This window comes from Schistocerca nitens, chromosome 1, assembly GCF_023898315.1.
Source record: "Schistocerca nitens isolate TAMUIC-IGC-003100 chromosome 1, iqSchNite1.1, whole genome shotgun sequence".
NCBI classification, from domain to species: Eukaryota; Metazoa; Arthropoda; class Insecta; order Orthoptera; family Acrididae; genus Schistocerca; species Schistocerca nitens.
The window spans coordinates 1,024,362,484-1,024,379,632 of NC_064614.1; the positions used below are offsets into that span (position 1 = coordinate 1,024,362,484).

Sequence of the window (17,149 nt, forward strand, 5' to 3'; positions counted from 1 at the left end):
CTCGATGCTCTGTCCCTACCACCCATCCTAAACATCTGAGTGTCCCAGTCTATACCTGGTAAATTGAAATCTCCACCTAAGACTATAACATGCTGAGAAAATTTATGTGAAATATATTCCAAATTTTCTCTCAGTTGTTCTGCCACTAATGCTGCTGAGTCAGGAGGTCGGTAAAGGGAGCCAATTATTAACCTAGCTCGGTTGTTGAGTGTAACCTCCACCCATAATAATTCACAGGAACTATCCACTTCTACTTCACTACAGGATAAACTACTACTAACAGCGACAAACACGCCACCACCGATTGTGTGCAATCTATCCTTTCTAAGCACCATCTGTGTCTTTGTAAAAATTTCGGCAGAATTTATCTCTGGCTTCAGCCAGCTTTCTGTACCTATAACGATTTCAGCTTCAGTGCTTTATATCAGCGCTTGAAGTTCCGGTACTTTACCAATGCAGCTTCGACAGTTTACAATTACAATACCGATTGCTGCTTGGTCCCCGCATGTCCTGACTTTGCCCCGCACCCTTTGAGGCTGTTGCCCTTTCTGTACTTGCCCGAGGCCATCTAACCTAAAAAACCACCCAGACCTCGCCACACAATCCCTGCTACCCGTGTAGCCGCTTGCTGCGTGTAGTGGACTCCTGACCTATCCAGCGGAACCCGAAACCCCACCACCCTATGGCGCAAGTCAAGGACAGTGTACAACTCTTGGGATCTGTGCTACCTTCAAGGAGTCTCATTCTGAGATTTATATGCCGCTCAGCTTAGATTGTCAATAGTTATTCACCATAATTGGTGAACTTATTAGAGTGACTTTCCAATTTCCTTGAAGAACTCACTTACGTCCCCAGTTGTCAATTGTTACCAGTTTCATTGTATGTTCAGCATTTTTAATAAAAGTGCTGGTTCGCTATTAATCATGTGAGGATAAAAACAGCAGAACTTTTGAATTCAATTTCTCTACCAAAGGATATCATTAAGAGACTGAAACCACAAGGTTCAGTTCCACCTAGGCTATACACTTTGCCTAGGAACCATAAAGAAGGTGTGCCTCTACAACCTATAGTGATCAGTATTGGTGCAGCCATCTGTGATTTGTCCAAGCATTTGGTATCTTCACTCAAAGCCAATATTAACAGATGTCCACATCAAAAAAGTAATTCTACTCCTTTTAATAGCTGACTTAAGTAACTTATGCTGGGAAACAGTGACTTACCGGGCAGTTTTGCTGTTGTTTACCTTTTTACAAAAGTGCCCTTTGTGGACTTGCTACATCTCATTAGCAACAGGTTAGGTATTGACATAACAGCATTGTTGTTCTCTCCTCAATGTACCTTTTATTTAACAATGAGTTTTATGAACAATCTGATGATGTTGCCATGAGGAATCCTTTTCTCCCCTGGATTTTTTTTAGGAGCCTGGTCCGCAGCTCGTGGTCTTGCGGTAGCGTTCTCGCTTCCCGCGCACGGGGTCCCGGGTTCGATTCCCTGCGGGGCCAGGGATTTTCTCTGCCTCGTGATGACTGGGTGTTGTGTGTGTCTCTCATCATCATTTCATCCCCATCGACATGCAAGTTGCCGAAGTGGCGTCAACTCGAAAGACTTGCACCAGGCGAGCGGTCTACCCGACGGGAGGCCCTAGCCACACGGCATTTATTTAGGAGCCTGCACTCAGCTCAGCAGATTTAAAAAAAAAAAAAAAAAAACAGTATTTTGACAATATGATGACATTTTCATAGTTTGGCCTAACAGTTTGGATAGTATCTGAGACCTCCTTCAACATCTACACTCACACATAAAAACACAACATTTACTATGGAGGTAGAGAAAGGAGGCTGTTTCCCATTTTTAGGTGTCTTATTATGATATGATGGAGATGATACACTTGGACATTCAATATTTCAAAAGCCTATTCATACAGACTTGTATTTGCAGGCAACTAGTTGCCATCCTCCAGCTCAAACAATGGGCATTCTGAAGACCCCTTTCCTTACAGTCTCAGATGCTGCAAGTAGAACTGGAATACCACCAAATTATGTCCCCAGAAAATGGATATTCATTCAGCAGATGAAATTACTATAGTCATATAAACGGCACAACAAGAAAAAGAATGAGTCCTTTGAAAGATGTCAGCCTACCTGTCATATTTTGGAAAAATTACTGTGAAAATAGCCGAAGTACTAAACATATGGTTAATGTGATCTTTTGGCCTCCATCAAAAATATCGGCCCTTCTAGGATCAGTCAAAGATGACTTAAGAGTTGTGCAAGGCATGTGTTTACAGGATTGCATGTGAGTGTGGTAAATTATATGCATGTTGTTCCAGAAGGAATGGTCAATACTCTGGGATATGATGGGAATGATCATTCAAAGCAAAAAGTCTAGTAAACATGGGCTCTAAAATCATACCTTAATAACTATTAACACTCTTTCATCTTCGGCACTTTGAAACACATTTCTTCTACTGAAAGCTCTTTTCTTTCAATATTCTGACAGATGGTAGTGTGGACTAAAACAAGAAAAAAATGCCCATCTTCGCTACTAGGAAACATGTCTCTTCTACTGAACAAACATTCATAGCTCTTACAGTATGCATTTTAGAGCCCATGTTTACTATACTTTTTTGCTTCGAATCATAGCTTTTGTCATGTCCCTGAATAATGACCATTCCTCCTGGGATACCTTGTGTAGTGTAAATGACATGTATGTACAGGAGCACATCATGGAACACAAATGGCACACTCTAAGACAGTAAATCCACTACTGCAAACCACTTAATACGATTGGTCACTTGATGAAATACAGTAATACAAAATATGTGGGTCATCCTTCAAACTTTTGGAGTTTTGTTGTTAACAAATCAGTGGAGACATGAGTGTCTGTAGCCCCAGGTCAAGATGGTCAAATTGACATCAAGGAGGATGCTCCAGCAATGCAGAGTTGCAGCAGGCAAGCATGGGCTCTAGCAACACATGTGCAGTGACAACTCGATATACCATTCATGCACCAGTGCAGTTTTCAACAGGGAGCTCAGCGTACTTTCACCAGTATACACCTGAAGACGGCCAGAGGATGCTGAACTGAAATATTATGGCAGTAAGTTACTGGCATCTGCCAGTTAGTATGATGCTTCATGGGAGACTGTATATGCCATGAACGTTTTAAATTTCACATAATGAGTCTTGTCCATCCTGTGCTTGCTGTCTTGCTGATAGCTGTTAGTGTGGTGACATAGAAATTCTCGCTGAGGACTTGCCATGTCTGCTACCAACCATCTGCACAGATAATGCAATATATGTGGCTCCTACAGCAGAAATAACACCTTAAAATACCATTCAGAAACCATATGATGGGATGCTGCTTCATATCATACTATTCCACAGTTACAAATCTGGATGGAATTCTATACTGACTTTGCTGCTTTCTTCTGTTCAAATTAGGAAACAAAAATTACCACAATGTGGAACCCTTTAAAAAATACTAAGCCAGTGAATTCCTGTAATGTAAATTACTGACTTCAGGGGGTTAAAGAAGACTTATTTACAACACAGTTGTTTGGTAGTGTCAAGTACTGAGGCCCAGGAAACAATTTCTTTGTCTAAGAAAATATTTTCCAGTTCAAAATCAAGTTAACACAAAATTAGAAAGTGAAAAACTCATTTGTCCTAGTGTGGCAACTTCATTTCATAAACTGAATAAGTTTTCCTTTTCAACCACAAATATTTTGGAGATGAATTAAATTCATTTCTGAGCTTCTACGGCAACATTTAAATAACACAGTGCACTAGTGGTTTTTGCTATGAATACCCACAATACTCATCAACACGAAGCACAAGTATCAGGGATACAAACCTGGTGGAATCCTGGAATGTGAATTATTGGTATTCCCAACATAGTGGCACATGATCCAAGAAACATATCATCTGGTGTCGAGATGTCTGGACATTGACATTTGGTAGATTTGGCAATAAGCTGTGCAGCTGCTAAGCTGAGTACCATGCCACCTCCTCCTGTCACATAATTATAGCCTCCATGTGGCCTATGAATGTTAAATCCATATCTTTCTCCCAGCAGGAATGGCACATCTGATTTGAAACAGCTCAAAAGCTCCTGCAGCTTGGAGACACTGAAAACATATATCATGATTATGACACTAGCAGGATTAAAAGGAATAACACATGTGAAATAGCAGCTGAGCTACTTTCAGAGAAGTATTTTTATGTGTAATTGAACAGTCCAAGCTCTGTAAGAGTTTAATATGAACAGAGCATAGCACTGCCAAGGTTCAGTAGATTTCAAATATTTTAATAAACATTTTGGATACTGGTAGGCTTATATACCAGGTGTAGGGTTGTCAGACACCATATTGCTGCATGTAAGGTCACTGGAAGTTGGTATTCTGGCATTGATAAAAGAAAATTCACAGTAGTGGACTGAGGAAACTCAGGGAAATGCTACACACTATCGAGCAAACACGAACTATTTCTACATCTGCACCTTGATATATGAAATAAAGCTGTTTATATTAGAACAATCTCAGACAGAATAGCAAGACATGTTTTGAAAGTTTTGAAGTATTTGCACCAATATGTGTATATTCTTATTGGAACAATGACAACAATCAATTACTGACAAAATAATTTAACTGGATAGCTAAAAAATCTATTCACTGAGCTGCAGCACAACACACAAGAGAAAGATGGTTCTAATTGGCACAATTTCAGAGCCTGTGGCTCTTTCTTCAAGCTGAATGGTTGAAGGGGAAGGAGGAGGGGTGAAGGAAAAGGACTCGAGAGGTCTAAGAAAAATGGTAGATTTTGGGGAAGTAACCTAGAACTGTGGGTCAGTGGAGACTTACCACACAAGATGAGAAGGAAATACTGGTTGTTAGGGACTACATCGAAAGAGATTTAAAAACCTGAGAGCTTAAAGGTGGAAGATAAAGTGATGTGTAACAGAGACTACTGCTCAAACATTATACTTCAGTTAATAAGAGTGAAAAGCTAAGTGTATTGTATGTAACAGAGGTGGGCAGTGAAAAAAGAGATGGATAAGACAATGAAAGATGTAGAAATCTAAAACATGCCTCCACAATATCCTTTCTTTCAGGAGTGCTAGTTCTGCAAGGTTCTCAGTAGAGCTTCTGTAAAGTTTGGACGGTAGGAGATGAGGTACTGGCAGAAGTAAAGCAGTGAGGACAGAGCATGAGTCGTGCTTGGGTAGCTCAGTTGGTAGAGCACTTGCCCGCGAAAAGAAAAGGTCCCGAGTTCGAGTCTCAGTACGGCACACAGTTTTAATCTGTCAGGAAGTTTCATAACCAAGGACATGTTGTACAGCTAGTTCCCACCTGCTGAGTTCTGAGAAACTGGTGTCTAGGGAAGAATCTATATGGCCTGTGAAGTGAAACAGGTCATAAGTGTCATGTTGTAAAGCAAGATCTGCAACGGCATGCCACGATTTGCCAGTATATATCCTCTGCCTATGCTCATTCATCCTCATTGATAATTTGGTGGTAGTCATGCCAATGTAGAAAGCCGAACAGTGTTTACGTAATAGCTGGTATATGACACGTCTCATTTCACACGTGACTCTCCCTTTGATAGCGTGAGTTTTGCTAGTTACAGGGCTGCTATAGGTGGTGACAGGAGGGTGCACAGGGCAAGTCTTGCAGTGGGGATGGTCACGGGCAGGAACCATAGGATAGGCTGATGGGTGCAGAAGAAGTTTTGGGTCTGACAAGAATATATGGATATTGGGAGGATGAGAGAAAGCTACTCTAGATGTAATGGGCAACATTTCAGACAGAATGGATCTCATTTCAGGGCATGCTTTTAGGAAGTCATGGCCCTGTCGAAGTAGCTGATTAACACATTACAGACCAGGATAATACTGATTCACCAGTGGTATACCCCAAAGTTGTTTTTTGGAGGGATCAGCAGTACTAGGACTGGATGTGATGGCCCAGGAAATCTGCTGTTTAACGAGGCTGGTGGGGTAATTACAGTATGTGCAGTGAAGGCTGAGGTGATAATAGTTGAGTACTGCTGTAAACAGTCTGCATCTAAACAAATATGTTTGCCTCAAATGCCAAGGCTATATGGGAGGGAACGTTTGACATGGAAAGGACAGCAACTGTCAAAAAATAAGCACTGTTGTTTGTTGATAGCTTTAATGTGGACTGAAGTGTGCAGCTGGCCTTCAGTGAGGATGAGATCAATGTCAAGGAAAGTGGTATGGCATTCACAATTGGACCACGTGAAATTTAATTGGGAGAAGGTATTCAGAGATTCCATTAATTTTAGCAGGTCAGCCTCACCATGAGTCGACATGGTAAAGATCTAATCAATGTATCTAAACCAAACCAGGACCTGAAGACTTATGGAGCCCAGGAAAACCCCCTCCAAGCGATCCATGGATAGGTTGGCATAGGAAGGAGCCATCCCGTTTCCCATGGCCTTACCCCTGATCTGTTAGTGTGCCTGCCCCTCAAAGGTGAAGTAATTGTTGGTAAGTATCAAGTTGATTAAGGTGAGTTGGAAGAATGTCATAGGTTTGGAATCAAGTGGGCTCTGACTGAGGAAATGTTCAGCAGCAGACAGACCGTGTATATGGGGGATCCAGAATGAGATTTTCACTCTGCAGCGGAGTGTGCGCTGATATGAAACTTCCTGGCAGATTAAAACTGTGTGCCCGACCGAGACTCGAACTCGGGACCTTTGCCTTTTGCGGGCAAGTGCTCTACCACTGAGCTACCGAAGCACGACTCACGACCGGTACTCACAGCTTTACTTCTGCCAGTACCTCGTCTCCTACCTTCCAAACTTTACAGAAGCTCTCCTGCGAACCTTGCAGAACTAGAACTCCTGAAAAAAAGGATATTGCGGAGACATGGCTTAGCCACAGCCTGGGGGATGTTTCCAGAATGAGATTTTCACTCTGCAGCGGAGTGTGCGCTGATATGAAACTTCCTGGCAGATTAAAACTGTGTGCCCGACCGAGACTCGAACTCGGGACCTTTGCCTTTCGCGGGCAAGTGCTCTACCACTGAGCTACCGAAGCACGACTCACGACCGGTACTCACAGCTTTACTTCTGCCAGTACCTCGTCTCCTACCTTCCAAACTTTACAGAAGCTCTCCTGCGAACCTTGCAGAACTGCAGAACTGCTGCGAGTACCGGTCGTGAGTCGTGCTTCGGTAGCTCAGTGGTAGAGCACTTGCCCGCGAAAGGCAAAGGTCCCGAGTTCGAGTCTCGGTCGGGCACACAGTTTTAATCTGCCAGGAAGTTTCATATCAGTGCACACTCCGCTGCAGAGTGAAAATCTCATTCTGGAAACATCTCCCAGGCTGTGGCTAAGCCATGTCTCCGCAATATCCTTTCTTTCAGGAGTGCTAGTTCTGCAAGGTTCGCAGGAGAGCTTCTATAAAGTTTGGAAGGTAGGAGACGAGGTACTGGCAGAAGTAAAGCTGTGAGTGCCGGTCGTGAGTCATGCTTCGGTAGCTCAGTGGTAGAGCACTTGCCCGCGAAAGGCAAAGGTCCCGAGTTCGAGTCTCGGTCGGGCACACAGTTTTAATCTGCCAGGAAGTTTCATATCAGCGCACACTCCGCTGCAGAGTGAAAATCTCATTCTGGAAACCTCCCCCAGGCTGTTGCTAAGCCATGTCTCCGCGGTATATGGGGGATGTTGGTACAGAGGGAGATGGCATCAGTGGTGACAAGCAAGGTGGTGTGGTGAAAGTGGAACAGGCAGGGTTTTCAGATCTAGGAAATGGTTGTTGTCTTTGATGTAGGAGGAGAGACTTTGTACTATGGGTTGCAGGTGTTGATCAACTAAGGCAAATACATGTTCTGTGGGTGCTTTGAAGCCAGCAGCTATAGAACGGCCAGGATGATTGGGTTTGTGGATCTTAGGAAGAAGGTAAAAGATGGGAGTGCATGGTTTGGATGGGGTGGGAAATTCTATGGCTTGAGGTGTTGGTTGTTGTGAGGGGCCTGAGGTTTTAAGGAGGGATGGCAGGTCAGTTTGAATCACATGGATGAGATCTTGATGGCAGACAGTGTATGTAGATGTGTCAGGCAGCTGACGTAGACCTTCACTAACATACTCCTTTCGGTCAAGTACAACAGTGGTAGATGGAGTCATCAGTTTTTAGAGAAAGTAGAGCCAGGAGTTCTGCAGAGACCAGGTTAGGGTCATGTTGTAGGGACCTGAGAAATGGCTCTGAAGCAACGCTAGAAGGGTTGTAAGGGATGATTTTGAGGTAATGATGGTGGATCAAGTTGGGATCGTGGTCTGATCTGTTCAAGGCTGGGTTCAGTGTCAGATTTGCTGTTGGAAAGGTTTTGGGATTGGGTTGCAAAGTGATATTTCCAATGGATCTTGTTTCACCAAAGCAGCATGATTAAATGCAGGTTTAGGGCTGAAGTCAGAATCTTAGGTAATACAGATAATTTAGGAGGGGTGACTGTTTTACATGAGAGTTTAAGGACACTGTACTGTTGTGACTGGTTCTTGCGATTCTGTGTTAGTCTTGGTCTGGGAGGCAGTGGTGAAGGCTGTGGGATGTTAAGGACGTTGACAAAGCTGATTTGTAGGAGAGGAGTGGTGGTGGATGGTGTGGCTGTTTAGGGAGCTGCAGAAGGACAAGATGGCAAACACCACTGTCAGGTAGTTTAGGAGAAGGTGGGATAGCTTGTTGCAGTTTGAAGTTGGCTTGGTGGATGATACCACTCAAGGAAACATGAGGGGCAGATAACTGGAGGATATTGTAGAAGTAGAGAAGTCTGGTAGAGTGGATATTGGCTGATGAGACATATAGGTTACAGATTAGCCAGGTACTGAATCTGTAAAAGAGCCTGGTGAAGAGTAGGATTACATCCAGAAACAGGGACTTTCAATGTTAGTCATTTTGAAGTAACTCACAGGAACAAGCAGATTTCAAGAAAGAGAATGAGAGACCTTAGCTTTGACAGTGCAAAAGCATGTTTTCAAAAAGAGCAGATGTAATATGAGATGGGATTTACCTTGGTAAGAGAGGACATTTTGGAGAGTTAGAACTTGTGGGAGCAGCAAAAGACAAAAAGTAAGCAAAGGGTGTAAAAGATAGAAAAATGGAACAAAATCACGGAAAAAATCGGAAAAATCAGAAAAATTTGTACAAAACTCATTAATAAGAGATAAAGAGTGGTCAATCTATATGATACGAAAAAAAGACTGGTAAAGAAAGAAGGAAGAAAACAAACTTTAAAACTGGGTAAACAGAAAGCAAGTCATAGGAGAAAATGTAAACTACTTACCTTGGCAATTAAATTGATGTAAAGACTGCAATAAAAGACCATCAGAGCAGTTAGCCAAAAAACAAATGCACAATAACATGAAAGACTTATGTATAAACAAGACAAGTGGATGGCCAACTTAACATCTCACAGCCTTCATCACTGCCTCACAGACCAAGAACCAGTCACACCAGTATAGTGTCCTTAAACTCTCATCTAAAGTACTCTCCTCTCCTGAATTATCTGTGTTATCTAAGAGTTTTACTTTCACCCCTAAACCTCAATTTTATCATGCTGCTTTGGTGAATGACCTAATTTCCTTCACATGTAATACCCATTAGAAATATCAATTTGCAACCCAATCCCACAACATTTCCAACAGCAAATCTGCCATTGAACCCAGCCTTGAACAGTTCAGAACATGATCCCAAATTGATCCACCATCACGAACTCACAATCATCGCTTACAAGCCTTTGAAGAATTCCTCACATCCACCACTGCTTCACAACCCTTCCTCAGGTCCCTACAAAATGACTCTAATATGGCCTTTGCAGAACTGAAGGCTCTACATTCCCTACAAGCTAATGACTTCATCATTACCCTCCAGCAGACAAAGATGTACCACTGTAGTACTTGATCAAAAGGATTATGTTAATGAAGGCACCTATACAGACAGCGTCTGCCATCAAGATCGCGTTACTGTGATTCAGACTGACCTGCCATCCCTTTTAAAACCTGAGGCCCCTCACAATGACCAACACCTCAAGCCATAGAATTTCCCACCCCATCCAAACCATGCACTCCCACCTTTTACCTTCTTCCTAAGATCCACAAACCCAATCGTCCTGGCCGTTCTATGGTTGCTGGCTTCAAAGTACCCACTGAACATGTATCTGCCTTAGTTGATCAACAACGCGTAGTACAAAGACTCTCCTCCTACATCAAAGACAACAACCATTTCCTATATCATATAAAAACTGTGGCTGTTCCACTCTCACCACACCACCTTGCTTGTCACCACTGATGCCATCTCCCTCTGTACCAACATCACCCGTACACACAGTCGGTCTGTTGCTGAACATTTCCTCAGTCAGAGCCCACTTGATTCCAAACCTATGACATTCTTCCTATTCACCTTAATCAACATTATATTTACCACCAATTGCTTCACCTGCGAGGGGCCGGCATACTAACAGATCAGGAGTACGGCCATGGGAACCAGGATGGCTCCTTCCTATGCCAACCTTTCCATGGTTCGCTTGGAGGGGGCTTTCCTGGGCTCCATAAGTCTTCAGGGCCTGGTTTGGTTTAGATACATTGATGAGATCTTTACCATGTGGACTCATGATGAGGCTGACCTGCTAAAATTAATGGAATCTCTGAATACCTTCTCCCAATTAAATTTCACATGGTCCAATTGTGAATGCCATACCACTTTCCTTGACATTGATCTCGTCCTCACTGAAGGCCAGATGCAAGCTTCTGTCCACATTAAACCTATCAACAAACAACAGTACTTATATTTTGACAGTTGCCATCCTTTCCATGTCCAACATTCCCTCCAATATAGCCTTGGCATTTGAGGCAAACATATTTGTTTAGATGCAGACTGTTTACAGCAGTACTCAACCATGCTCACCTCAGCCTTCACTGCACATAATTACTCCACCAGCCTAGTTAAACAGCAAATTTCCCGGGCCATCGCATCCAGTCTTAGTACTGCTGATCCCTCCAAAAACAACTTTGGGGCACACAACTGGTGACTCAGTATTATACCGGTCTGGAATGTGTTAATTAGCTACTTCAACAGGTCCATGACTTCCTAAAATCATGCCCTGAAATGAGATCCATTCTGTCTGAAATTTTGCCCACCATGCCTAGAATAGCTTTCTGTCACTTTTCCAATCTCCACAATATTCTTGTCAGACCCTATACTCCTTCTGCACCCATCTCCCTGCCCTATGGCTCCTACTCCCGTGACCATCCCCACTGCAAGACTTGCCCTATGCATCTCCTTCCACCACCTATAGCAGCCCTGTAACTGGTAAAACATATACTATTAAAGGGAGAACCACTTGTGAAACGACATGTCATACGCCAGCTGTAATATAAACACTCTTCAGCCTTCTACATCGGCACGACTACCACCAAAGTATCAATTAGAAGCAATGGTCACAGGCAGAGGGTGTATACTGGCAACTGGCAATATACTGTTGCAGAGCATGCTCTACACCATGACAGTCATGACCTCGGTGCCTCTTTCATCACACATACCATCTGAATTCTTCCCCCAGACACCAGTTTTTCAGAACTCCATGGGTGGGAACTAGCACTACAACATGTCCTTATTTCTCACCACCTACCTGGCCTTAATTTACGTTAGTTTCTTCCATCTCAGCATTTCTTTATAGTAACTACTCTTTGCTTCACTCCATTTTGGTTTTCTACATCTTTCATTGTATTACCCATTTATTTTTCATTGCCCCCTCCCCACGTCTGTCACATACAAATGACATAGCTTTTCACTCTTATTAACTGATGCATGATATTTAAGCCATAGCCTTTGTCTGCATATTACCTTTAAGCTCAGGTTTTTAAATCTTGACCAATACAGTCCCCAACAATCAGTCTTTCCTTCTCATCCTGAGCAGTAAATCTCCCCAGACCTGTGGTTCTGGGTGACTTTCCCAAAATCTACCTCTTTTCCTAAATCTCTCAAGTCCTTTTGCTTCACCCCTCTTCCTTCCCTTTCAACCCTTCTGCCTGAATAAGGAGCCACTGGCTCCGAAATCTTGCCAATTACAACCACCTTTTACATGTGTGTTCAGCCACTGCTTGGTGAGTAGATTTTGTATCTATCCAATTAAATTATTCTTATTTGACTATGGAAGACCTCTAAAAAGAGTTTGAGAAGCTAACAAATAACAGTAAATCCCAATAAAAGATGATAATTATGGACTTCAATGCAAGAGTACGTAGTTAGTTAGTTAGTTGTATTTTCTCTACACAGCAACTGCGACCTCTTGTTATGATACTGGACTGAGTTAGGATTACAGGTCATTGAGACAGCACTGACAATTTGCAATGAGACTGAAGTGTGGCTGGTGCACCATTTTACAGAACAGTAAACAAAATATGTTACATTAAGTTTTCTGACTCTCTTTCAACTGTTGGTTCCCTTTAGGAACTGAAGTTATTAACACCCAACAAATAATTTTCTGTTACAACAAGAGAAAAACCTGAGATTCAGTTTACTGCTTTCTTGGAGGTGCTGGAATTTGTTTGTGAAACTTATTTTCTTCTTTTTTTCTAACAGACTCAAAAAGAGCATAAATTCAGAACAACTGCAGTCAGTGTATACTGCTGCTGAAAGATAAAAACTAAATGTAAACCAATATGCCAGTTTTAATGTAAGCAGGAACATCAGTAGATTTCATTAGGGTTATATTTACATTGCAACTGTACAGTTTCAAACAGTTGCATACAAAAATCTTGTACAAATACTCTGTAGTTAAGTAGAAATTATTTTTTAAACTACTCTAACTCACAACTGTCTATATACTACAAAATACATTGTGAATGACTCTCTTAAACTTCTGAAGATTCTAAAAAATAAATCTTCATTCAAACTGAAATTATGGGGAATGACTGGATGAGGATACTACTACAAAAATTATACAAAATGCAAATGTGTTCTGAAGTACATCTTAACAGTTAAAAATGTTGCCTGCATAGTCCCATACCACAATGAATACCATGTAACAGTGTTTGGATCATGGAACGTAGAATGACATCAGTGCCTTTCCTTAACCCCTCTCCTTGCATCTCACTATCCATTTCATTTATCACCTTGAATAGATCCCTTGGTGAAGTAGAGCCTTAAGGACTATATAACAAGTTAAAGTACAGATAAAAAAGCAGATACTAGAAACTGCATTAATAATTTACAACTGTTAAACTGCTATAGACTATCTGCACTTACTTAAATATTTTATTTAGTTTCACTGAAAGATGAAGTGAAGTGTTTAAGTCACTTGACTTGCAATTGGAAGAACAGTGGTTCATAATCCCCATCTTGTCACCCAGATTGAGGTTTTTGAAGGTTTTTTAAAATCACTTAGGACAAATTTAAGAATCTTTTGAAAAGGACAAAGCCAATTTCCTTCCTCAGCCTTTCCTAATCCAAGCTCTGGCTTTGTACCTAACAACCTCATTGTCAACAGAACATTAAATCTTAATCTTTGTTTTATTTATTTTAGCTGCACTGCCCAGAAAGTAGCATGCATCATACCTAAATACATATGTTATTGACAGTACAAATTGATGGATACTCTCATCAAAATAACTCCCTGTTTCTTACTCCTGCCACTACACCTGCCCTTGACACATAACTAGTAGTGTCATTATAGGTTGCAGTGGAAAGATATACTGGTGTCTCAATGAGTCCTCAACAAGCATGCACTGGTACCCTCCAATCTTTTCTTGTTTTGCGGCATAAGAGAGGAGCAATGAGTAGCTATCATCATTTTCTCTATTGGATACAACATTGCACTGCTTCATCTGCAAATAAGTGCAATTCTGCATGGTATACAAAGAAATCATCTTTTAGGAGAATCCTGAAGACTTCATCATGCAGCATGGACCTCTTTCACCCTCCTGAACTAATTGCTAAAGAACTGAGGCCTACCATTAATTATATTTAAAAAAAAAAATCTGTTTTATCACCACCTTCTCATTCATCCTAAACACACCCATAAAATTTTAGTGTTGTTTTTCTGATAGACTCAATTATTCTCCCATTTTCCTACGTAGTTGCTCCCTTCATTGTAATCTGTACTGACCATTCACAATCTCTGGACGCATTATCTTGCACAGAAACTGTATCTCAAATTTTTCAAGTTTCTCTTCATCCTGACATTCCTGCTGTAGTGTCTTAGTTTAGTTCATTTTGTGATTGTAAATAATTATTATACAGCTATTCAGGGTGAGTGAGCATTGTAAGCAGCATCTAGGATATGCAACACATTTCACATCTCTGTAACATTATATAGTAGATGGCTGCCTCATGAAACAAGGTAGGTCATCAAGTCATGCTATAGAGATTGGAAATAGGGCTCATCATAAATGTGACTGAAGACTGCATTCATTTTTTTCAGATCATGATGACACAGCAGACCAATACACATGGCGCAATAATAATCAAAGTCTACATAAAACAGAGAAGGTGAATAGTATTTGTTTGCTGTGAATTACAACTAATGAATTTCAAGTCATGATGGTCTTGAGGGAGTGTGCTTTCAGGTCCCTTTCATATAGCACATAGGAAGGAGAGCTTCTCATCAAATGAGTGGTCCAGAAATCACATTGCATTACTTCCCTACATTGAGATAAGATAACTTAATTTCAATTCTACAAAATTAAAAACAACACAAATAGTTTGCAAGAACACACTCAGATTTACCAACCAGAAAGTTGACTTAGATATTTTTTGTTCACTCCTTCTACCTGTTGTTGTTGTTGTGGCCTTCAGTCTTGAGATTGGTTTAATGCAGCTATCCACACTAATCTATCCTGTGCAAGCTTCTTCATCTCCCAGTACCTACTGCAGCCTACATCCCTCTGAATCTGCTTCGTGTATTTATCTCTTGGTCTCCCTCTACGATTTTTACCCTCCACGCTGCCCTCCAATACTAAATTGGTGATCCCTTGATGCCTCAGAACATGTCCTACCAACCGACCCCTTCTTCTAGTCAAGTTGTGCCACAAACTCCTCTTCTCCCCAATCCTATTCAGTACCTCCTCATTAGTTATGTGATCAACCCATCTAATCTTCAGCATTCTTCTGTAGCACCACATTTCGAAAGCTTCTATTCTCTTCTTGTCCAAACTATTTGCCGTCCATGTTTGTTTCACTTCCATACATGGCTACACTCCATACAAATACTTTCAGAAAAGACTTCCTGAAACTTAAATCTATACTCGATGTTAACAAATTTCTCTTCTTCAGAAACGCTTTCCTTGCCACTGCCAGTCTACATTTTATATCCTCTCTACTTCGACCATCATCAATTATTTTGCTCCCCAAATAGCAAAACTCCTTTACTACTTTAAGTGTCTCATTTCCTAATCTAATTCCCTCAGCATCACTTGACTTAATTCAACCACATTCCATTATCCTCGTTTTGCTTTTGTTGATGTTCATCTTATACCCTCCTTTCAAGACACTGTCCATTCTGTTCAACTGCTCTTCCAAGTCCTTTGCAGTCTCTGACAGAATTACAATGTCATCGGTGAACCTCAAAGTGTTTATTTCTTCTCCATGGATTTTAATACCTACTCTGAATTTTTCTTTTGTTTCCTTTACTGCTTGCTCAATATACAGATTGAACAACATTGGGGAGAGGCTACAACCCTGTCTCACTCCCTTCCCAACCACTGTTTCCCTTTCATGCCCCTCGACTCTTATAACTTCCATCTGGTTTCTGTACAAATTGTAAATAGCCTTTCGCTCCCTGTATTTTACCCCTGCCACCTTTAGAATTTGAAAGAGAGTATTCCAGTCAACATTGCCAAAAGCTTTCTCTAAGTCTACAAATGCTAGAAATGTAGGTTTGCCTTTCTTAATCTAGCTTCTAAAATAAGTCGTAGGGTCAGTATTGCCTCACGTGTTCCAATATTTCTACAGAATCCAAACTGATCTTCCTCGAGGTCAGCTTCTACCAGTTTTTCCATTCGTCTGTAAAGAGTTTGAGTTAGTATTTTGCAGCTGTGACTTATTAAACTGATAGTTCGGTAATTTTCACATCTATCAACACCTGCTTTCTTTGGGATTGGAATTATTATATTCTTCTTGAAGTCTGAGGGTATTTCGCCTGTCTCATACATCTTGCTCACCAGATGGTAGAGTTTTGTCAGGACTGGCTCTCCCAAGGCTGTCAGTAGTTCTAAAGGAATGTTGTCTACTCCCGGGGCCTTGTTTCGACTTAGGTCTTTCAGTGCTCTATCAAACTCTTCACGCAGTATCGTATCTCCCATTTCATCTTCATCTACATCCTCTTCCATTTCTATAAAATTGCCCTCAAGTACATTGCCCTCGTATAGACCCTCTATATACTCCTTCCACCTTTCTGCTTTCCCGTCTTTGCTTAGAACTGGTTTCCCATCTGAGCTCTTGATATTCATACAAGTCGTTCTCTTTTCTCCAAAGGTCTCTTTAATTTTCCTGTAGGCTGTATCTATCTTACCCCTAGTGAGATAAGCCTTTACATCCTTACATTTGTCCTCTACCCATGCCTGCTTAGCCATTCTGCACTTCCTGTCGATCTTATTTTTGAGACGTTTGTATTCCTTTCTGCCTGCTTCATTTACTGCATTTTTTATATTTTCTCCTTTCGTCAATTAAATTCAATATTTCTTCTGTCACCCCAGGATTTCTACTAGCCCTCGTCGTTTTACCTACTTGGTCCTCTGCTACCTTCACTACTTCATCCCTCAAAGCTACCCATTCTTCTTCTACTGTATTTCTTTCCCCCATTCTTGTCAATTGTTCCCTTATGCTCTCCCTGAAACTCTGTACAACCTCTGGTTTAGTCAGTTTATCCAGGTCCCATCTCCTTAAATGCCCACCTTTTTGCAGTTTTTTCAGTTTTAAACTACAGTTCATAACCAATAGATTGTGGTCAGAGTCCACATCTGCCCCTGGAAATGTCTTACAATTTAAAACCTGGTTCCTAAATCTCTGTCTTACCATTATATAATCTATCTGAAACCTTTTAGTATCTCCAGGGTTCTTCCATGTATACAACCTTCTTTCATGATTCTTAAACCAAGTGTTAGCTATGATTAAGTTGTGCTCTGTGCAAAATTCTAC

General features: G+C 41.3%; 1 protein-coding gene and 1 non-coding gene across 2 annotated transcripts in view; both read right to left on the reverse strand.

The window, feature by feature from the left end:
• LOC126196460 (beta-1,3-glucosyltransferase) overlaps window positions 1-17,149 on the reverse strand; it is a 109,480-nt gene that overhangs the window by 23,975 nt on the left and 68,356 nt on the right. Inside the window, exon 10 of the mRNA XM_049934567.1 lies at window positions 3,856-4,129. Coding sequence (XP_049790524.1) covers window positions 3,856-4,129 — 274 coding nt within the window. The remainder of the gene's footprint in view (window positions 1-3,855; window positions 4,130-17,149) is intronic.
• On the reverse strand, window positions 6,690-6,763 carry Trnal-caa (transfer RNA leucine (anticodon CAA)). Its single transcript has one exon. It is a non-coding gene; the product is annotated as a tRNA-Leu (tRNA).